Here is a 19,933-nt window from a genome sequence, read left to right as displayed (position 1 = left end):
AGTGCAAGGGTTCTACTGTTGGCCACCTCATCGCCTTTTGCTTTCTCTCTTCATTCCTTTCGCTCCTGGTTGAGCGTTATTTATCCTCTGGATAGGCATTCTCCTCGTCAAACTACATCTTTCTCTTGCTGGGCTGAATGATGCTGTCCAAACTCGTGCTTTCTCTTTGCACTCTCTTTTTCTTCCTTTTCACGCTTCGCGATGTCGAGGCTGCGCCTCTCAGCAAGAAACACAAAATCCTGACGCTTCCTTTAACGAGGCTTCAACAACGACGGACTGATCTTCATCCACAAGTGGTTCGTTCTTTATCCTTATTCAAAGGTGCTTGAAAGTAAACCAGTTCTCCAGCTCTTACAGCAGCACATCAACCGCGGCCATCGACGTCTTGCCCTTATGTCGGACTCTGGAATCGGTCCCACGGATGAAGAACTTCGAGCTAGTCTTCACAAACGTGTGCACGCTTGCCATCCTAACGAAACCACGTCCGAACTTCAAAAACGTTACAATCCGTATGTTCACAGTGCAGTGGAAAGCTTGGATACACCTACTCTCAACTTGCACGAGGACGGGAGCAATTCTTCTGCCACTTCCTCTGCAAGCGCCGCCTCTGCCTCTGCCTCTGCCTCGAATCGTTTTACAGATGCAGAGATCAACGCTCTTTTGAACGGAGGCGTGACCGACGCGAACACACCAACCGCTAATAACTCATTAGGGCTGGATATATTGTAAGTTGATCCTCCCATATGTGTAGAGTCTGAAAGCCAGAGTATACTCGTGTAGGGCTGACGATGTGGGCTATACTTCCATCATCGAGATCGGAACACCTCCCCGCCAGTTTAGGGTCCTTATGGACTCGGGATCGGCTGACTTATGGGTGGGTAGTGACAACTGCCAGGCTGAAGGTGGAGGAGACTGCGTATGTATCATGTTCGTTCTGAAAGTCAAGGTTGCTTAATAGTCCTCTTATAGGGAAACCATACGTTCCTGGGCGAGCAGAGGTCTAGCTCATTCAGCACCTTCAACGAACAATGGAATATCACTTACGGTACCGGTTCGGTGTCAGGCGTTAAGATTGCAGATGATGTTACCATCGCAGGCCTTGCCTTGACAAGCCATAGCTTTGGCATTGCTGAAGTGGAGTCCGTCGACTTCGCTTCCGATAATACAGATTTTGATGGTCTCATGGGCCTCGCACAATCAGTATGTTTCATGTTTTCATTCTTACGCGTTGAGGTTCTTACCACAAACATGTAAGACACTGTCTAACCAAGATTTCCTGACGCCTGTGGAGTCCCTTGCTAAGAACGGCCTCATTAGCGAGGCTATCACTTCCTATAAGATTTCGCGTCTTGCGGATGGAAAAAATGATGGAGAAATTACCTTCGGGTGTGTGTTTTCTTTGTCTAGATTGACTCAATCTCACTCATCTTGACAGTGGTCTTGATGAGACTAAGTTCCAAGCAGACACCCTGGTCACTGTGGACAACATCAGCAAACAGGGGTTTTGGATTGCTGCCTTGGATGCTGTGTCTGTTAACGGCACTGACTTGAAAGTTGAAGGCCAGGCAGCTATATTGGACACTGGCACTACTCTGCTCATCGTGCCCGCTGCTGATGCAGAGACGATCCACAGTAACATCGACGGTGCTACTTCGGATGGACAAGGTGGATTCCTTGTGCCTTGCACCACCAACGCCAGCATTGCTTTGACATTTGGAGGTACAGCCTTTGCCATCGATCCTAGGGACCTCGCGTTCGCACCTTTGGACATCAACGACCCCACTGGTATGTGCGTTTCAGGAATCTCCTCTGGCAATGTTGGGCAAGGGGAATGGCTGGTACGTGGACGTGTGTTTGAATCACAGGGGAAGTCACTGAATGGAGGTGTTTTCTTAGGTTGGCGATACTTTCCTGAAGTCAGCTTATTTCTCGACCAATGTGGACAAGAATCAACTTTCCTTGGCCAAACTGGCTTGATCTACTGGGTGTTGAATAAATAATCTTAATCTGTCTCCCTCTGTTATATAGAGTAGTTTAAAATGGATGTATAATGGTATTATAATAACTTGGTGGTTTAAATACAATGCGGAAATCTTGTTAGTCCTGAACACATGAATCGGTCCTTCGGCACGCTGTTGACGTCGCATCTGTTTCCTGGACCAGTGTGTCTATTCCATCGTGATTGAAGTAGTCCTCTTGTTAACGATGGGAGCTGAAGCCCGAAGGCCCGACGTGCGACAAATCGCAACGGATAAATAAATTATGCCCAACTTTGCATTAACGCTGAAGATGCCGTCAAAATGTTATGCCTCATTAAAGCAAATGATGATTGACGACGTTTATGACCTATGCAGAATCCGGGCCTTCATTGAAACTCCCTGACTGAGGAAATGTGACGATGATCGTGATCGTCTGGCGCAACGCGTCGCATCTCGTGACTCGTGGGAAGATGCGCAGGTTACAAAGCCTCGGTACGTGCCTTCTTGACCAGCTTTGGGATCGCAGGAAAGCCGCCTTTGGCTCCTTGGGAGCTGACTACGGATGATGTAGATCTTGCATCTGCCGTTGGCGGGGAGTTCAATAAACTAGGCATCCTGCAAGTCCTGTGGAAGATATCAGTATCACCTCTCAATATGAAGATGGCCTATGTAGCCTTCGACGGTTTCTTCAGATCGCAAAAGCTCCAGCTCGGTTTGAACGTAACGGATTCCATTGCATTCCAAACACCCCAGTCTGTTGGTTTCCATAACTTCACACTCCCTGCTGCTGTCCTTGATCCCGGCGACAGCGTCCTCGACAAACTATGGCGTACGCTCAAAAGTGCATGAATTGTCGTCCCCAGGATATGTCCCAGCCGTACGACAGTCCTGTCATGTATGAAACGGTGATGAAAGATGTTAAGATTATTCATCACCAGCTCGAATCGAAGCCCGAACATGCGGTAAAGGCTGAAGCTGATTTGGGGAGCGTGGAGGCGGCCTTGGATTATGGCCTGAGGTCTGTATCTTTGGTCTACTCTTCCTCCCTTCTAACATGAGTTCAGACTTAGGACTGGTTATGATTGTCCTCCTAACCGTGTGCTTGATAGGCGTTATCTCGCTTTGGTGGCTCTCGACACCGATGCCCCCGCTCTTTTGAGGTTTACAGGACATTGCGCCCTTATTGAATGGTACACTGATTGTAAAACGAACTTTCGGTCTTGTTACCTTCAAGCTACCGCCTGGCACGCTAACGAGCCCGTGAAGCTAGTTCCGAAAAAGAGCGCACCTGGTGCCCTGTTTTTTGCCCAAAACATCATGATACCCCAATCAGAGGCGCCGGGGGTGCTGCTGATTTGCGACTTCAGTATAAGGAAATATGGGGAGCGCTGGCAAAACAAGATGCTCAAGTCGAAAGAGAACAGGTAAAGATGAACTAGAAACGGATGGCGCGCCCCTAACCGGTACAGATGCGCGACCGCTGGCTGCGGTATTGCATGCAAGTGTTCCATTAGTGGTGTTTTCTTCATCTTTTACACCGCAGGCTCAGGGAAATGCGATCCAGATAAGAAACCGTATCACTGCAGCAAAAACTACGTTCTATCCTTTCCCTTTTCGAAAGTGGTATATTGATTTGAATCTAGGTGTCGTGAGTCTGGTTCCATAAATCATTTGCTTATTACAGCACATGATTTCACAGAAAAGAAGGTCTGTAGCATCATTTTGAATGTCCAGAACACGTCATTATGCAAGACTTCTGTAGGACTGGAAGACTCATAAACCTTTGTTCCAGCCGGGGGCTCCATTCTCCGTTATCGATGTCGGGGACAGCTCATTGTCTGGTTCGGTTGGAGGCTCCAGTTAAAATGGCGCTTTTCAAGTTCCTGCCAAGATGCTAAACGGAAACACTACCATGTTCAGCTCTTCGACGATGAGTCTAGATGTACTAAAGGAAGTGAAGGATCTTGCTGACCAGTATTCGGCCTCTGGATCGAATGGGCGTTCCGGTTGGATGCCTGCTTTTAGTCATATTGAAACATTTGGGCCCACGTCCGGGGTAGCCGTAGAGAGGTCAGTCGAGACCTTACTGGAGGAAATCGATCAAGTAAAGCGTTGCCGAATGACTACTCCTGTCGTATGTGGGTCGCTTCTGGAGGAAGGAAGCCATGGGAGGCTTGAATTTGAGCATTACTGCCAGTATTTAGAGTTTTCGGACAGACGAAACTGCATTATTCCTAGTACAGGTCTTAATTCTCACCAAATAGCTGTAATAGGATCATTTTCATCGACGTACTTCTCGTGGTTGTGTGGGCTGCGCGAGCCTGGGAAGATTTCTTCCTCCCTGTGTGGGACAATTGGTGGCTACTTACGCGCGGTTTTTGTGTCTAAACTAATATGATGATGATGATGATGATGAGGGGTTCGGTTTTCTCCGGTCCCACATCCGTTGCGATCGGACCGGTATAGCCGAGGTATTTTACACTCATCAAGGAGAGATCTCGAACATGTCACCGTAGGACGGGTGCTGAATGATGCTCAAACTACACTTTCGACAGGTTGTCCTGAACCATCTCCTTACGGGAGAACAGTTCGTACCCCGGCTGTGTCAAGTTCGAACAGCACATCACGGAAAAAATTCACTGCCCATTCCGCCTAGTATTTCTATTTTGGAGACATCGCAAGACAGTACACAGGCCCGCTCGTGGTTGTCTGAATTCAAAAATATTACTTTACCCAGAAATGTTGTAGAGCTGTCGTTTTCGCGTAGTTCGGGTCCAGGTGGTCAGGTGTGCGATTTATACGGTTCGTATATTCGTTGTATAGGGTTCTAAGTGTCAAATTGTAGAATGTCAACAAGGTCAACACCAAGGCGACTGCACGCTGTCCTATTGATGCGGAATGGATACCGTTGTGGGCTCAACCAGGCCTAAAGAAATCTGTATGTTGATGGCATCAGTCCATACGAACAGGGTTCAATGTTGTTCAACATTCACAGGCTCACTATGTATCTTCCACAAAATCAATCATGATCACGTCTACTGTTTACCGTTCTCAATCACAGAACGTCGAAGATTGCTTGGAAAAGGTACGCTTTCGTTGATTCACATCTTGAAGGATAGGTATCTCATTTCTGTTCCTAGCTACACAATGTGGTCTTGACCACAGCATCGGCCTTGATCAAGAACGAAACTTCAGAAGAGAAGAAGAAGCACATTGCTAATCTAGAACGAGCGGCGAAGGAGCGTCGGAGGAAGGAGAAAAGCTATCGCAGTGAAACGAAAAAAAGACGGTCGTCTGGAGGCTGGGATGATTGACTTGGATGAGTCCGAATCCGTAGCATTGGATGGTACAGCCTAATGTTATTTACATACTTCAAAGTCTGCGGATGCCTCGGAATTCAGCGTGAAATGGCCAAGGCACGAGTCATAAGGTCGTCCAAAAACTGGACTTGAATTCTGGCACAAGCACAGCGGATATTGGTGCCCAGGCTCGTCCAGGTACTGGCTGATATCGATAAAGGCCCTTGAGGAATATAGGCTGAGGCGAATTGAGCCAGGCGTTCCCACGATCAGTCCAGAGGCGTGAGATTTATGATTTCATCAAGTATATTGTCGGGATATAACCTTCTTAATCCAGAGTATTTTGTTGCAGGATATTCGAACTGAAATAATGCTGTCAGGGATGACAATATATGCGGGAGCACAAGGAGAGGTGTACTTGTACGATGCCGCGGCATGGCGGGCCGAACACAGCGACATCAACATTTTTCACTGATCGTATTTGGTCGTGTTTTCATTTCATTTCATTGACTACTTGACCCTGGTGCGGTATCCCCTCCTCTGCACACTCACCTTGCTTTCCCCTTCTCTTTCCCTTTATCCTTTGTATATCCCAGTGAATTTATCAACGCGGAATGGCGACCAGAGTGCGTGATGTCATCCTTATCTTGGTCTCTTTAACTTAATGGGTATGGGGGGTCAAGCAGGCCCAGTTCTTGCGAGAGTACAAGCTGGTCGTAGTTGGCGGTGGTGGTGAGTACATGAACCATCTTTTATTCTAGCAGCACCTTGATTGACTGTAACAGGTGTCGGAAAGTCAGCATTGACTATTCAGTTCATTCAAAGTCATTTCGTGGACGAATATGATCCTACTATCGAAGGCAAGTATCCCAAAAGCATCAAGCCTTCTTGTTGTTTAATACAGCGTGCAGATTCTTACCGCAAACAGTGCGTGATTGATGATGAGGTCGCACTGCTTGACGTGCTCGATACAGCTGGTCAAGAGGAATATGGGTGAGCCTCGTGTCTGATCTAATTTCGACCCTCCATCCCCCACTCTCCATCCACCATTCGGTGCCGCCACCTTCTCTTCTCGTTCACCCTTTTCTTCAGAGAAATTTTATCCGCTTCCATCACATCTTGCACTATCACGTAAATGATCTCGGTCCTAACGGGGTGCTTCTTTCAGTGCCATGAGGGAACAGTACATGCGTACGGGCGAAGGGTTTCTCCTGGTGTACTCCATCACATCTCGAAACTCGTTCGAAGAAATAAGTACCTTTCATCAACAAATTCTTCGGGTGAAAGATCAAGACACGTTCCCTGTCATCGTTGTGGCTAATAAGTGCGACTTGGAATACGAACGACAGGTCGGCATGAATGGTACGCGTCTTTCACCCTCAGTACTCCGTTATGCTCATGTACTGATGCAGAGGGCCGTGACCTTGCCAAGCATTTTGGTTGTAAATTCATTGAAACGTCCGCGAAGCAGCGGATCAACGTCGATGAAGCTTTCAGCAATCTCGTCCGTGAAATCAGGAAATATAACAAAGTACGGCGTTTTATATCCCCTCATGCGTATTAACTGGTGGCCCGGTGCAGGAACAACAAACTGGTCGACCTGGGATGTTGCCGGGCCCTGGCGGAAGTACCCCTGGCCCTTACGGTACGAAGGAAAACCAAGAGGGAACTACAGGGTGCTGCCCGGGCTGCGTGGTCGTTTGATTCTCTTCGGTTTCTCCCCTCTCTCTTTTTCTTGCATTCCCTATCTGTCGCGTTCGACTTGGTTGCTGGTCTTATTCCTTTTTTTTTTGTTTTAGCAGCCTTCAAGCTTCACCCGGGATTTTACAAGTTTGACTGTGCCTCTTTAAAAGCGAAATGGTTGTGTATACTTATCTTTAGACTCTTGTCATGATTACGATTTACCTGTGTCATATCTCCCATATGTTATCCTCTTTCACGGCTCGCTAAGAATACAATTTAGATTAAAAAAGTAAATGTGAGATCAATGGATATGCTCCCGGTCTCATCAGTAAAGATCCTTCCAATTCGAATCTCCCTGGTCATTTGTCTTTTCGTTGACTTGGTTGGCTTTGAGACAGGTGAGTGACAGAGCGGGTTCTGGCAGTGAAAGAATACGCACCGACAAGCGGATACTTCACATCTTCCTCATTCACCATACGAATCGAGTCAATTCCAAGCTCGTATTTTCCGGAGACCCCGCTGTGTCCTCCCAAAAGTGAGATGTTGATACTTCGAAGTTTTCTGCGGTTCATGACCGACTTTATTTCCGCAATCTGGCCGTAGTTGGTGCGAACAAAGTTTTCAAATGGAATCTGCATGAAGGTTCAAATGATCGTTAACCCTATGCGGCGCAAAGTGAAACTCACGAAAATGTCCTCCCAAGTGTTGTCATTCCGCTTAAAATAGAGCCGATGTTGCCAGAGATCGTTTTGAACCATACTATCCGTTTGTACGTTCACAAAGTAGGAATTGTGCGTACTGGGGTCTCCAGCGACGCGAACTCGGAGAGCGAGATACGAATGATATTCGATCTCTTCCAGGATGTCGCCAAAGAGTGTCGGGCGGCGCTATTGGGACGCCTTAGTTTCGGGTAAAGTTGGCACAAAAGAGAACAGCACCTTGCTCTGAATAGCAGCGTATCCTCCCTTTATTTGTCCCTCCATTCCTGGCTTCACCGCTAGGCGCATGTCGCCGTGAAACACGCCCGTAGCTGCCTTTCCAATGGTCGCGTTGTGTTTAGGCGATTCATCGAGATCAAAGTGCACCGTCGAGGTGCCACCAATGTCAGCGTCACATCCTGTGAGGAATTGCCGTATGTTTTCACGAGTGTTGAAGCTGAACAAAGTTCGCGGAGCTCGACTGGGTATGTCTGCAGCTGTCATATGAACCGCTGCAAATGGCCTGTCAGTCAGATATTGTGCAAGAACGAGAGACAACATGCCATCAAATATTCCTTGCCTCAGTTTTTCGGTGCTGCACCCTAGATACCTTGCCCATATGGCTTGCATGGTGGAACATAGTCAAAGTGTATTTGACCTTTATTCCTGACATCATGGCCGGTGTTTCAACTAAAGGAGGAAACCAAATAGCCCCTGTTTTCGCGACGATTTTTCTTACCAACAAACTTCTGTAGTACTAATACATATAACAGAACGCTCGAAGCCGTGTCAAACGGACTTAGTTACGCTACACGAATTTCCTCTCTCGCATGACCCGCATGCGGCGATTACCTCGAATTCAAAAAGGAGAGACTTTGCCGTGGCGACCCATGGGAGGAGGACCAACCAAGGGTACCGGCCTCATATTTCTCGCGACATACTGTGCCGGGCTTGGGCTCACAGGACTCCAAGTGGGCCTCCTGATGCTGCCTGTTGGACTGCTTGTCGTGCTTTCACTTGGCGTAGAAGGAAATGGCCGGGGACGTTGGTTGACCGCAACAGGGCTCGGATATGTGGTCCTTACTGCTGTAAGTGAAGGCTTCCTTTGAAGCCCTTGATGCATGGATCCGCCAGGTTGTTGTTGAACCAGCCAACCAGCGATATCCAGCTCAGAGCCAACCGAGCCAACCGAGGAGGATCCGGACCCGGAGGCCTTATGCGTCGACTGGACAACATGTGAACTGAAAGAGCGATTGGTCGATGGACTAAGAACGCGACCCTGATCAATTGATTGAAGCGCACGCAAGGAGCTGGGGGACACCAAAGGAGGCGGTGAGTTAAGCGAAGGCGTCTTGCGAGGAGGAACGGGCAGTTTCAGCAGGGAATCAGCCGAGTCTTGCCGTGAATGTTTACTGGTAGAGTGGGATGAGGGAGGTGACAGTGGAACGGGCGATGGCCGGTAGTGATCCGAAGCATTGTTGCCGTTGAACGGAGATACAGGTGAAACACGTTGCGGAGAGATGGGATATCCATAGAAGCTTTGAACACTCGCGACGTTTTCAGGGTAAGAAGGAGTACCCGGATAACGATACTGATGGACCTTCTCCTGAAGCTCTTCAGGTGCTGCTTTCCGTTCGGCAACGAGCGTGAGTCGTTTGAGCTGTTCAGTGGTTCCGAAACTCTCCATATCTTGTCTGGCGCTAGTCAACAATTTGGTATCAAATACCGGATACAACTTGCTGAACGTGTTGAAGAGCAGCCCCACATTGATAACTCCTGCAGCAACTTGTCACGATGGAACTAGTTGCGACATGAAAAGCACTTACCCAATAAGAACCAGCACACATAGGCAAATATTAGGGCCTGGAATGGCACACTAAAGCCCGAAAGAATGAGTAGCTTTGTGACGGAGTACGGAATCAGAACAGCACAGTACGCTAGAACAATATGAGAATTCAATGAAGATGATTAACTAGTTATACACACCGACGGGGTACCTAATGAAGATGTTGAGCATAAGAGCTGAAATGGAGACAAAGTATCTCACCAGAGCATGCTCCTGGCAACGCCAGCAATGAAGCGATGATAGTTTTCGCCACTTTCACCATTCCATCGCTCGTTTGGATTGAGAGTGAGCTTAACGCCGCCCTTGATGACCAGCGTGCCGCGAAGTACAAGGAAAATGAGAGAGTATAGCACCGCCGAAAAGAATGAAGCAATGAATATCTAAGAAAAAAGCAGCCTTTAGACAGACGCAAGTAACCAATGAAATTGGGGTTGTACCGGTAACAGATGAAGCAAGAACTGTGATATTGGATATTTGTCCCTCACACCGCAGGTCAGATTGTACTCGCCATAGATGGGCCCGTGGCTTTGCGGAAGAGCTAAGGGAAGAGCAGCTGGACAGAGTGAGAAAGGTTGCTATGAGACGAAATGGTTAGAGATACCTATGAATCCGGCCAGGATCCACCCCAAGGATATCACCACTGAATAGATGGCGACGGATTGACGCTTCCGTAACACCAGAGAATTGAACGTGTGTACTGCGATGCTGACGGTAAAATAAGCAGTAGACACGTTCCCGAACTGCATGACCATCGCTAATGAAGCATGACGTTAATCAGAGACATTAGGGTCAAGGAATAGCAGCTACCTTGTGAAGTGCAAAGACCGCCTATTGACAAACCACGATTGGAATATAAACTAAAAGAGATTATTAGATCATACCTTCTGTAATATGTCTGGCCAACAAAAACGGCAACCCCATGAGACCCGCAGCGCTATTGAACATGTTTGCGATAAGAAGGCAAGCAGCATAATACCCAAGCTGAGTATTGAAGAAGACATATTCTCGAGAGTGAGTGATGTTTTTACGTCGTGTGACACGGAGGATGCAAAGCCATGCTAGTCGAAGTATGATAGAGAACAATGCTACAGTCGAAAGCACAGCAACAACATTCACCACCTGCAAAGGAAGCGTATTTAGGAGTCAATACATCAATATAGGTTTGAAATTTGCAGCAGTACGCACAATGACGCCCGCTAGTTCATTATTCGTAATGGGATAGGTTTGAGGGTAGTATTCAGCCATCGTCCAAAGTCCGTACGGTTGATCCGAATAGAAAGATGAAGTCCAGCACCCTTAGCGCAAGGAAAGTGATATACGACGGAACAGTCGTCCTGCGCCTCTTCTCGTCGAAGATCCTGCTAGAGAATCTGAGGAGCACCGGCCCAAAAGAAGGGAAAAAACAAAAAAAGGCTGAAGGAAGGAAGGGAGAAAAGGGAGAAAGTGATGTCGGTACAGGCATGATCGTAATATAGAATAACGGCACTTCCCGATTGAGACCGATTTTTTTGCATACCTCAAATGGAAGCGGAGTTAAGTTCAAAAGATTCCTCATATTGCTAGGGGGGACAATGGTGCTAAGGCTTTGGCAATGCCTTTATATTCTTAGCAGCTGTACCCCCAATCTGCAAAGGTGTTAGACCTCCCTTTCTTGTTCGACCTTGTATGTGACCTGACCAAAAACCGGCACGGCTCGGCGAAAGATCACAAAGACAGTTTTCATGACCAATTGTCGTTTCTCTGAGAGAGGAAAAGGTAGCTGAGGTACAGCTGAGGTCTCTTGGTGCTGACAGGAGTTGAAGACGAAAGAAGTAAATGAGGGGTGAGGGATGTTGGGTCTCAATTGGAGATGCCGCAGGGAACTAAGTCCTCTTGTTCAACGCCTGGGGGGCGTCGGCACCCACCCTAACGGTCTTAGCTTGACGAGAAGAACAAAAAAAATCACTAAACCCATCTGTTCTGCATATTTCTGGATTTCTCTACCTTAACTATCGAGTAATAAGCAATTGTATCAAATATAGGAACCTGAATACGAAGCCTATGATACCCTTTCTGATCTTGATGTGCTGATAGTTACATGGATCTTCGATATATTCGGTCTTCACGACCATCAGCAAGTCCCCCTTCCAACGATAGATTCATTTTCGGGTGAAGAACTTCTCTATGCCTTTAGGTGATTCTTTCCGTCGTGTCTTCTTGTTGGCCGGCTCCTTCAAAGGCGCATGTAATTGGTTACCAGGGTCTTTTGCAAGGTCTTGGGCAAAGTGCCAATCACTGTGCTCCATCCGTACGGTGGCTAGTAGATCGGTTTGGTCTTCTTCCGACACTGATGCAGTACTGGGGAACAGAATATCCTTATTACAGCGCGAGCATGTGAAGGCTACGGCCTGTCCCGCTGCAGTCGACGACTGATCGACGGGAAGCTCTGTAACAGGTACGGGGGAGTCGTATTCTCGTCCGCGTTTTGAGCTCGGACCAGCTTTGAAGAATCCGACAATGCTTTGCTGTCCGATTTCTGCGGTCTCTATGCCAGTGAATGCGAGTTGAACACTTGTGATTCTCATAGATGTAGAGTTTCCGACGAGGTCTTCCCATAGTTTATCTCCGGCAGCTGCGATGACGTCCACGGTGACTTGTCGGATAAAAGGAAACGGGGCCTGTTTGGAACGGGAAGCCTCATATCCTGCAAAGGACTCTAAGTGTTAAAGTTACGGTGTGAGATATCTTGAGCGGAACCTTTGCGGGCATGAAGAACCAGAGTTTTTGGCCAAAGATTAGGGTTGGCCTCTCTTGCATCATTAAGTCGCAAGGTCAATTCTGCGGCCAAAACCCGAATCCAATGGTGTCCCTCAGATGGCTTAGTGATAGGTTTCGGTAGATTTTTCGAAGCTAGCATGCTCTTGTTGACAATGGATTTCGTCTTGACTATTCTAACATCGTGAATAATCGGCTGACACACAGTCTATCATGAACCTGACCTTCAGAACGATCAATTCCACTATGTGAATAAAACATGTTGATCACTGCGGACAAGAAAGAAATTAGCACCCACCGCAGCACCTCGTAGACCCAAATGGCATTCTCGCCAAATTTCTGCTGCATTTCGTCTGTACAATCCCATAAACAAGAAGAACCTCGCTCTCAAAAATCTGCTTGCCTAGAGTGACCGGGCTACAGAAGATGAATTCATTTAAAGACGGATCAATGGGTTCAATGGACTTGCAGTAAATCCGCCACCTTCGAGACATCATATTCTTGCGCTAGAGCATGTCCGAGTTTCCCACCTAAGAACCGTATCTACACCGGTTTTAAGCTCGGCACTTGACAAAGAAAATCATCGACACCTTTTGAAAATCCATGGGCTTCAAATAACCCGGAATGGCGGCATTACGCAGGATGCTCTGGATAGCATTTGTCAGTATTGAAAGTCCCATTCACGATGCTATACAGGCCGGGCGCACCTGACTGTTGGGCTTTCGATAGGATGCGGTAAGCTGAAGGACAGTCAGGTCAGATGATTGCTTCGGAAACAGCTACAACTGATGTATAACCTTTGCAAGAAATTTATTTCTCGCGATGCCCTGAGTAAAATCCGATCAGATTCCTAAAATGGGGAAAGTCTTCGACATACTGCCGACAATGTGTAGCCCAGTTTCGTTTCTATGTCCTCTCTAACCTGGCCCATTAATTCAGCGGCAATAGAGAGAGCGATGTCATGCCAGGTGTCTTGTATACCTTCTTCATTCGAAGGGGCATGGGAACCCGGTTCTTGATCCACGGGCGTAGATGGGTCAATGGGTATGAGGAAACCAGCCTTGTCCCAGGATATGGATGGGGCCGGCGGAAGCGGGGTATCCATTCCATCAGGAGAATCGGCAGGAATGACTGAGAGATATGGGTATCTCCGAATTAAAATCTGTCGAACGGGCTTCGTGAAGTCGATGAAAGCTTCGTCAATAGAGGCCTTCTCTTATTTACATGTTCAGCCATTTTTCACGGATAAACAGAGACATCCATACCGATCTCAGCATCGGGAAGATGTTCATTGAACATCCCAAGAATTTTCATGCTCTCTCGTCGATAATAGTCGAGAGAGACCTTGAAAAATGGTCAGCAGACATACTGCGGAGCAATCGAACTTGTGCAGGGCACCTTATGCGTTCTTGAATCCACGTTGTCCCAATAGCCTGGCTCTTTCTGTCCTTCCTTGTAGGTAGCAACATGCACAACCACGAGGTCCGGACACCGTTGCTTAGCGTCCTTTAACTTGTCCATTCGTGAGATGCCGAATTTCCGAGCAGGATAGTTCACGGCGATGAGAGACTCCCACTGCAGAACCACGAGTGGCTTGTCGGTTATTCCCAAACGCACCTGTGACCTTCGTCAGCAAGGTAAAGTTTGTGTTTTGAGGAAAAGAATACCATCTCGCATGCGGCGTAGAAGGCGTCGCTGTCGCAAAGCGCGATGACACGAAGGGGGTCTCGAATGCCAAGGTTCTGAGACAGCAGATGTCGATAGGTGATGACTGGGTCAAGGTCGTCAAAGTCGTCATTGACGGGCGCGTCATCAGCCTTCTCCTTGCCCTTCCAGACCGTTCTGAGACGCGATGGTGAGGCTTGCATAGCGAAAGCGTCTAACCCTAACCCAAGGTTGTGTGAGCCTAGCGGCCAAACAAGTGTCGAACATCGGCAAAGCGAGCCGAAATCAATGACCAATTAGCCGCTTCTGATTGGAGGAATTTCTGTCTAACATACACTAACATACATTTATATAGTTCTACCCGCAAACAGAGCCTTTACTCCGCATCTTCTACGTTTCCAACCCATTCAAACAATGTCCGCCAAATCGCTCCCTGTTCTCGATGAATCCGAGCTTAAAGATGGAGAAATGTAATTTGTGATCTTTGTTTCGGCAGCATGCAGGTTAAACGTCGGGTTTTTAGGAAGGAAGTTGACTTTGAGCAAGGCAAAGTTCTTCTCTCTCGTCTGGGAAACAAGATACATGCAACCAGTGCTTACTGTACCCATTACGGGGCACCTCTTGCCAAAGGTGTACTCACTTATGATGGAAAAGTAACATGGTCTGCCATTTCCTCGTTTCCGCTCGACGTGTAAAATCTGATGTCTCTGTATGTTCAAAGCCCTTGGCATGGAGGTGCATAAAACCGTCTTTTTGCAGAGACCTCGTGATTGACGCGTGTATTGAAGCTTGCTTTCATGTTTCTTCCGGTGACATTGGTGTGTCTCGAATCGTTCTCTGCGTTCTAATTTATTAAATCAGAGTTGTAATAGAGGATGCACCCGCGCCGGCTGGCATTCATTCCTTCGAAACCCGCGTCGCAGATGGCAAGATATTTGTCAGTGCGAACCCCGCATATACACTCAAAGAGAAGATGGCTAGGCCTCCCAAATTGTCTACCACGGGTTTCGACGCTCTTGGAAAAGGAACGATCATCGTCGGTGGTGGTGCTGGAGCTTTCAGTCTCGTGGAAAGTTTGCGAGAGGTCGGTTCCGCTTCTAATGAGTGGCTGGCATCCTGAATATTTTGTAGAATGGATATAAGTACCCTATCACAATCCTGACCAAAGAGCCACATGCCCCAATCGACCGGTACCGCTGATCCCTACTACTCTGGTGTCATTTGACGGTCCATTCAGAACCAAATTGAGCAAAGCACTAATTACAGACCCATCTAAGCTCGAGTGGAAGAATGCCGCGGAACTCAAAGTCAAGTTTGGGACCAACGTTCGGACCGGAGTCGTAAGTAAAGTTTCATTGTTGACCCTTACTGGCTCATGACACTTGAGCGCAGACTGTGACCTCAATCGATTTCACGAATCGCAAAGTCATTATTGATGGCAAAGACTCGCTTGTTTACGACAAATTAGTTCTTGCAACTGGAGGAACTCCTCGGCGATTGCCTATCCCAGGTGCAGACCTCGAGAACGTATTTACATTCAGGACTGTCGAAGACGCGCGAAAGGTCGATGCTGGCAAGTTGATACTTCTAACCAGGAATTATGTTTGACTGAAATCCACATCACAGCTGCGCAAAAAGGAAAGAGACTCGTCGTCATCGGCAGCTCTTTCATTGGCATGGAAATTGTTGTTGCACTAGCCAAACGGGGATTGGAATCAATCGATGTCATTGGAATGGAAGAGTATCCGTTCGAGGCCGTGCTAGGTAAGGATGTTGGGAAGGGGCTTATGAAGGTTCGCCAGTTTTATATTGCCTTGGCACATTCCTGAGGACGATTTGATAGTACCACGAATCTCAAGGTGTTAAGTTCCATATGTCTAGCAAAGTCGAACAGATCGTGTCTCAGGAAGACAATGACAAACTGGTGACGGGCGTTGTTGTTAATGGTAAAACGTTGCCTGCCGATTTTGTTATCATGGGGGTCGGAGTTGTCCCAGCCACGGACTTTTTGAAGGGACTGATTGAATTGGAGGCTGATGGTTCTGTCAAGGTGGATGAGTATCTTCGGGCTATTAAAACGCCTTCTGGAGTGAAGGGGGTGTTTGCGATTGGTGATGATCGTCGCTTTTCAAACTTCAAGGGGGTGTCGTTGATATCATCCCACAGGTGATATTGCAGTCGCACCAGTGGTGCAAAAAGGCCGGGTCGTGACGTTCGCTCGCATCGAGCATTGGAATGTAAGTTTGGTCTTGTTGACATTGAGCATGTCCTCTAAGGTTCACTTCCCAGGTTGCATCAAACCAAGGTCGAGTGCTGGGAAGGTCGATTGCTGGTACTCCTCGGCCTTACACTAAGCTTCCGTTCTTTTGGAGCGCACGTAAGGTTTCAACTTCCGCTTGCCGACACCCAGCTGATGAGACGAAGAGGGCCAGCAACTCCGGTACGGTGGCTATGGTGCCGGTCATGACGATGTCACTATTGTCGGTGACCCAGGAGAATTGAAGGTAGGTATCCCCCCCCCCTTCCTGTTCAAATGTAGACAACGATGTATGCATTTTAGTTCATAGCGTACTACTCCAAGGGTGGTAAAATCACCGCTGTGGCCAGGTGTGTATATACACTACCGTACCGTTGCTGATCGAGGCTGACGCCCGGCCTACTTTTATTATCAGCATGCAAAATGACCCCGTATCGAGTAAAGCTTTACAGCTCTTAAGGCTGGGAATGATGCCTACGCTTGCTGAGCTCAAGGAACGAGGATTGGTCAGTCTTCTGCATGTTCTTCGATTCAAGTTTGGCTAATTTTCCGTATCGTCAGGATATTATGTCGATTGATATTTCCACTCGGAGTGTCCCGCCGACAGAATAAACAGCTACGACGAAGCATCCGCACATGTATGTATGTATGTATTATAGGTGTGACAATAGGAAACGCAGCTGCAGGTGCACAGTGCAGCAGGTTCATAGCATCCTGATCAAGGCGAAAAAATGGTGGCGTGTGAACAACGCGCCCACCATCATGCCGTTGAAGGTGACCCGCAAAATGCGTGGTGTATGCACGGGGTATACGAACGATACTGCCAGTAAAAGGGCTGTTACGTGGAAGTCGAATCGCGTGTATATCACCCACATTGCCATTGACGACCATATATGTACTTGGATGACATTCATGATGACACTGATATATTTGTGGCACATAATGTGCCGTTGCTGAAAACAGATCCTGGTGCATGTGAGGGCCTGTTCCGGGGCCAGATATGACTAGAGAGACGTTCCAAATGTGATGAGACCGGCAGATAGCGAGACCGGCAGCCTAGCAAAGGTAGACAAAGATTTCTTACTGGGAACAAAACAGAGGGACTCCCTTTGCAGCCATGGAGCTGTAAGAACACTACAGGCGGCATAGGGAGCGGTAGGGAACGGGTAACGGACCTGGCCGTGAATGTCGAATTGCCGCCAAGTCCGTTTAGTGATTCGCCTGTTGCAGTTGCTTACGTAAACGAGAGGACCAAACAAGACAGACGGAGAGATTACTTACAACTGACTCTGCCCCACCGAAGTTGCTGACGCTTTTTCTCTCTGCCATCACGTCGTTCACAGCAACCCAGACGATGCAGGCTGCGTTCCACCAGCTGCCGCCTACAATGCTTTCCCAATATTCGCTTCAGGCCCTCAATGGCGTTAATCCCAACACCGCCAGCGTCATGCCTACGCCTCCAGTGGTCACTAGAAAACGGAAACGTGCTCATCAGTATACCGTCAGTTATAGCGAAGTGCAGGAACTAGACAACGACGGGAAGCTGCGGGATGTCATCGTTATTGAGGATACACCGCCCCCTCCTACTATGTCACCTGCAACTACCCATACTGGTGCCTTTTCTGCCTCATACCAGCCTCCTTTGTACTCGGCGCCCATAAGGACTCGTGCTAGAGCTGCTGCAGAAGCTCAGGCTTTATCGGCGAGTTCATCTTCCGCAATCGTCGCTCCTCCACCGAAGAAACGGAAGCGGGACCATCTCGAGGAGGTCCGTGCGCTACCTGCCAAGAAGGTCATAGCAAGCGGCCACCATTCTCAGGCTCTCACCCAGACTAAATCTTGGGATACTAGAAGCGCAGCTGCGACGGATGAGGTCAGTTGTCACACTCAAGTTATACTTTTGAATGACGTGTTCATGGTCCTTTTCTCAACGTAGACTTCCAAGGGATCTGTCTCCTGTGATGACAAAGAAGGTCATTACATTATCATACCCAATGATATCATCTATCGACGTTGTAAGTGCTGATTTTCACACTCATTCAGGGGGGGAACTGATGTAACCGTTTTAGATCGTACTGTGAAACTGCTTGGGCAGGGCACCTTTGGGAAGGTTGTTGAGGCCGTTGATACTGAAACCAATGCTAGAGTGGCTATCAAGATTATTCGAGCCATACAGAAGTATCGTGATGCTAGTAAGATCGAAGTCCGTGTCTTGCAGAAGCTCAAGGAGCGCGATCCTTTGAACCGCAAGTAAGCGCTTTGATTTTACACTTTCACCAATGTTAATGGACTTCCTGCAGCAAATGTATACATTTGATTCACTGGTTCGACCATCGGAACCATATCTGTCTGGTCTCGGAACTCCTGGGAATGTGTGTGTACGATTTTCTTAAGGAAAACGACTTTGCACCTTTTCCTCGGCACCACATTCAATCATTCGCTCGACAATTACTGGGAAGCGTCGCATGTAAGATTCCTTTATTTTTGGTTCCGTCATATACTGACTTGGGACTAATAGTCTTGCACGATCTCAAGCTTGTTCACACCGACTTGAAACCCGAAAACATACTACTAGTGCATAATGACTACAAGGTGGTACATGTTCCTGTGCCAGGAAAGGTGGGTCTTGCGGTTTATGCATCTGAAACCCTGCTTACAACCTTCCCAGCGCAACGCCCCCTCGAAGGCTAAGCGTATACTGCAATCCACGGATATTCGTCTCATAGATTTCGGTTCAGCTACGTTTGAGTCCGAATATCATTCGACAGTTGTTTCAACTCGTCATTACCGAGCGCCAGAGATCATCCTAGGTCCGTGATTGTTAATCTACTCCAGACCGAGAACTAACAACCGCTAAAGGATTAGGCTGGTCCTATCCCTGTGATGCGTACTCGCTTGGATGTATTCTTGTCGAGTTCTTCACGGGAATAGCCCTTTTCCAGACCCATGATAATCTGGAACATCTTGCGATGATGGAGATGGTCATGGGCAAGATGCCGGAGCGCTTTTCTCGGCAGGGTGCCCGCACGAAACCTGAATTCTTCAAGGAAGGTTCGAAACTAGACTGGCCTAAGCCTAAAGCTTCGAGACAGAGCAAGAAGGACGTTCGCGCGACAAGACCACTTTCGGTTAGTACGATTCTCTTTCATATAATCTGAACGTTGTTGACGTTGTTATGGGTGTGTAGGAGGTCATACCCCAGACTAACGCTATCAATCGTCAGTTCTTGAATTTGGTGCAGAAGCTATTAGCATTCGATCCCGCTCAGCGCATCACAGTTCAAGAAGCGCTTAACCATCCTTATTTCTCTTTGAACATCCCCGTTCATGAGATATAATGCACGTTTTTAATTACCTCGTCACGATCAACCCAACTCTCTTTGGACGTCTCAATTCTGCATCTACGTGTACTATCAACTGGCAACTCTCCGACATACATTCGGAATTTACGCGACAGTTCTAGTCAGCATGCGACGTCGCTCGTCTCAGACTTCAAGGCATGGATGGATCTTCGAGGCTCGTGAGAATTTGGAAAACTAGAAACCGCGAGAGTGGCGTTAGCTCTCATTGCATATCTCATTTTACAGTTATTTTATGATGGCATTTCGCATTTTTTTTCCACACATAGCATACCTTCAACGTACGTAGTACCAATAGTGACACATAACAACGAATTTCCATTCCACAGTGCAGACTGTTGTATGTTGGTTTTACTTTGGTTTATTTTTCTAGTTTTCTCTCCGCAAGGCCTTT

General features: G+C 47.7%; 9 protein-coding genes across 9 annotated transcripts; 6 read left to right on the top strand and 3 right to left on the bottom strand.

Moving 5' to 3' along the window:
* Positions 1–15: 15 nt before the first annotated feature.
* Positions 16–2,108, top strand: BT62DRAFT_926700 (acid protease). The gene is made up of 7 exons (XM_043185099.1): positions 16–296; positions 349–725; positions 781–916; positions 970–1,200; positions 1,256–1,386; positions 1,436–1,838; positions 1,897–2,108. Exons 1-7 carry the CDS (start codon positions 138–140, stop codon positions 1,975–1,977), a joined length of 1,518 nt encoding a protein of 505 aa, XP_043044549.1. The 5' UTR covers positions 16–137; the 3' UTR covers positions 1,978–2,108.
* Positions 2,109–2,593: 485 nt separating this feature from the next.
* Positions 2,594–3,596, top strand: BT62DRAFT_393405 (uncharacterized protein). The gene is made up of 2 exons (XM_043180767.1): positions 2,594–2,997; positions 3,044–3,596. Exons 1-2 carry the CDS (start codon positions 2,804–2,806, stop codon positions 3,405–3,407), a joined length of 558 nt encoding a protein of 185 aa, XP_043044548.1. The 5' UTR covers positions 2,594–2,803; the 3' UTR covers positions 3,408–3,596.
* Positions 3,597–3,891: 295 nt separating this feature from the next.
* Positions 3,892–5,293, top strand: BT62DRAFT_1000277 (uncharacterized protein; the record flags this gene model as incomplete). Its single annotated transcript, XM_043176634.1, has 5 exons — positions 3,892–4,113; positions 4,535–4,765; positions 4,825–4,917; positions 4,975–5,064; positions 5,120–5,293. 5 exons carry the CDS (start codon positions 3,892–3,894, stop codon positions 5,291–5,293), a joined length of 810 nt encoding a protein of 269 aa, XP_043044547.1.
* Positions 5,294–5,892: 599 nt separating this feature from the next.
* BT62DRAFT_984316 (small G-protein Ras1) lies at positions 5,893–7,280 on the top strand (the record flags this gene model as incomplete). Its single annotated transcript, XM_043189851.1, has 7 exons — positions 5,893–5,904; positions 5,965–6,010; positions 6,064–6,138; positions 6,190–6,271; positions 6,447–6,640; positions 6,691–6,809; positions 6,860–7,280. The coding sequence occupies 7 exons, from the start codon at positions 5,893–5,895 to the stop codon at positions 6,980–6,982; spliced, it is 651 nt and encodes a 216-aa protein (XP_043044546.1). The 3' UTR covers positions 6,983–7,280.
* Positions 7,105–8,315, bottom strand: BT62DRAFT_941701 (CIA30-domain-containing protein). The gene is made up of 5 exons (XM_043187804.1): positions 8,223–8,315; positions 7,900–8,171; positions 7,648–7,848; positions 7,401–7,593; positions 7,105–7,348 (listed from the first exon to the last, which is right to left on the bottom strand). The coding sequence occupies exons 1-5, from the start codon at positions 8,287–8,289 to the stop codon at positions 7,287–7,289; spliced, it is 795 nt and encodes a 264-aa protein (XP_043044545.1). The 5' UTR covers positions 8,290–8,315; the 3' UTR covers positions 7,105–7,286.
* Positions 8,316–8,465: 150 nt separating this feature from the next.
* Positions 8,466–10,919, bottom strand: BT62DRAFT_1071644 (uncharacterized protein). The gene is made up of 9 exons (XM_043178789.1): positions 10,691–10,919; positions 10,387–10,624; positions 10,313–10,333; positions 10,107–10,259; positions 9,943–10,058; positions 9,707–9,885; positions 9,646–9,656; positions 9,486–9,596; positions 8,466–9,435 (listed from the first exon to the last, which is right to left on the bottom strand). The coding sequence occupies exons 1-9, from the start codon at positions 10,748–10,750 to the stop codon at positions 8,519–8,521; spliced, it is 1,806 nt and encodes a 601-aa protein (XP_043044544.1). The 5' UTR covers positions 10,751–10,919; the 3' UTR covers positions 8,466–8,518.
* Positions 10,920–11,457: 538 nt separating this feature from the next.
* On the bottom strand, positions 11,458–14,143 carry BT62DRAFT_1071643 (DNA polymerase eta). The gene is made up of 12 exons (XM_043178788.1): positions 13,927–14,143; positions 13,658–13,876; positions 13,525–13,603; positions 13,137–13,474; positions 13,057–13,086; positions 12,967–12,999; positions 12,850–12,906; positions 12,729–12,802; positions 12,663–12,676; positions 12,484–12,612; positions 12,242–12,430; positions 11,458–12,188 (listed from the first exon to the last, which is right to left on the bottom strand). Exons 1-12 carry the CDS (start codon positions 14,125–14,127, stop codon positions 11,644–11,646), a joined length of 1,908 nt encoding a protein of 635 aa, XP_043044543.1. The 5' UTR covers positions 14,128–14,143; the 3' UTR covers positions 11,458–11,643.
* A 111-nt stretch (positions 14,144–14,254) lies between these two features.
* BT62DRAFT_960627 (FAD/NAD(P)-binding domain-containing protein) lies at positions 14,255–17,103 on the top strand. The gene is made up of 16 exons (XM_043188564.1): positions 14,255–14,394; positions 14,448–14,585; positions 14,646–14,659; positions 14,713–14,742; positions 14,797–15,008; positions 15,056–15,114; positions 15,162–15,264; positions 15,317–15,497; positions 15,551–15,717; positions 15,768–16,035; positions 16,091–16,161; positions 16,214–16,301; positions 16,349–16,428; positions 16,485–16,531; positions 16,597–16,687; positions 16,743–17,103. The coding sequence occupies exons 1-16, from the start codon at positions 14,339–14,341 to the stop codon at positions 16,791–16,793; spliced, it is 1,656 nt and encodes a 551-aa protein (XP_043044542.1). The 5' UTR covers positions 14,255–14,338; the 3' UTR covers positions 16,794–17,103.
* Positions 17,104–17,535: 432 nt separating this feature from the next.
* On the top strand, positions 17,536–19,518 carry BT62DRAFT_883897 (CMGC/CLK protein kinase; the record flags this gene model as incomplete). The annotated part of the gene is made up of 8 exons (XM_043182780.1): positions 17,536–18,054; positions 18,118–18,196; positions 18,251–18,431; positions 18,482–18,648; positions 18,700–18,800; positions 18,850–18,991; positions 19,041–19,309; positions 19,369–19,518. 8 exons carry the CDS (start codon positions 17,536–17,538, stop codon positions 19,516–19,518), a joined length of 1,608 nt encoding a protein of 535 aa, XP_043044541.1.
* Between the last annotated feature and the right edge of the window lie 415 nt (positions 19,519–19,933).

This window comes from Guyanagaster necrorhizus (genome assembly GCF_019112545.1).
Source record: "Guyanagaster necrorhizus MCA 3950 unplaced genomic scaffold BT62scaffold_3, whole genome shotgun sequence".
Lineage (NCBI taxonomy): Eukaryota > Fungi > Basidiomycota > Agaricomycetes > Agaricales > Physalacriaceae > Guyanagaster > Guyanagaster necrorhizus.
Note: the sequence above shows the minus strand (reverse complement) of the source record. Positions and strands in the feature narration are given on the sequence as shown.

Bases quoted from the DNA above. Each gene is read 5' to 3' on its own strand.
- BT62DRAFT_926700 (XM_043185099.1), top strand. From the start codon at position 138: ATGATGCTGTCCAAACTCGTGCTTTCTCTTTGCACTCTCTTTTTCTTC. The intron at 1,201-1,255 runs GTATGTTTCATG...CAAACATGTAAG, and splicing joins TCATGGGCCTCGCACAATCA to ACACTGTCTAACCAAGATTT. The intron at 1,839-1,896 runs GTACGTGGACGT...GTGTTTTCTTAG, and splicing joins TTGGGCAAGGGGAATGGCTG to GTTGGCGATACTTTCCTGAA.
- BT62DRAFT_393405 (XM_043180767.1), top strand. From the start codon at position 2,804: ATGGCGTACGCTCAAAAGTGCATGAATTGTCGTCCCCAGGATATGTCC. The intron at 2,998-3,043 runs GTCTGTATCTTT...ACATGAGTTCAG, and splicing joins GCCTTGGATTATGGCCTGAG to ACTTAGGACTGGTTATGATT.
- BT62DRAFT_1071644 (XM_043178789.1), bottom strand. From the start codon at position 10,750: ATGGCTGAATACTACCCTCAAACCTATCCCATTACGAATAATGAACTA. The intron at 10,625-10,690 runs GTGCGTACTGCT...CTTCCTTTGCAG, and splicing joins ATGAACTAGCGGGCGTCATT to GTGGTGAATGTTGTTGCTGT. The intron at 9,886-9,942 runs GTACAACCCCAA...CTTTTTTCTTAG, and splicing joins TCTTGCTTCATCTGTTACCG to ATATTCATTGCTTCATTCTT.
- BT62DRAFT_1071643 (XM_043178788.1), bottom strand. From the start codon at position 14,127: ATGCAAGCCTCACCATCGCGTCTCAGAACGGTCTGGAAGGGCAAGGAG. The intron at 13,475-13,524 runs GTATGGATGTCT...CATGTAAATAAG, and splicing joins TCTTCCCGATGCTGAGATCG to AGAAGGCCTCTATTGACGAA. The intron at 12,431-12,483 runs GTCAGGTTCATG...ATGTTAGAATAG, and splicing joins TGGAATTGATCGTTCTGAAG to TCAAGACGAAATCCATTGTC.
- BT62DRAFT_960627 (XM_043188564.1), top strand. From the start codon at position 14,339: ATGTCCGCCAAATCGCTCCCTGTTCTCGATGAATCCGAGCTTAAAGAT. The intron at 14,395-14,447 runs GTAATTTGTGAT...TCGGGTTTTTAG, and splicing joins GAGCTTAAAGATGGAGAAAT to GAAGGAAGTTGACTTTGAGC. The intron at 15,265-15,316 runs GTAAGTAAAGTT...ACTTGAGCGCAG, and splicing joins CCAACGTTCGGACCGGAGTC to ACTGTGACCTCAATCGATTT.
- BT62DRAFT_941701 (XM_043187804.1), bottom strand. From the start codon at position 8,289: ATGCAAGCCATATGGGCAAGGTATCTAGGGTGCAGCACCGAAAAACTG. The intron at 7,849-7,899 runs GTGCTGTTCTCT...GCGTCCCAATAG, and splicing joins ACGCTGCTATTCAGAGCAAG to CGCCGCCCGACACTCTTTGG. The intron at 7,594-7,647 runs GTGAGTTTCACT...ACCTTCATGCAG, and splicing joins ACACTTGGGAGGACATTTTC to ATTCCATTTGAAAACTTTGT.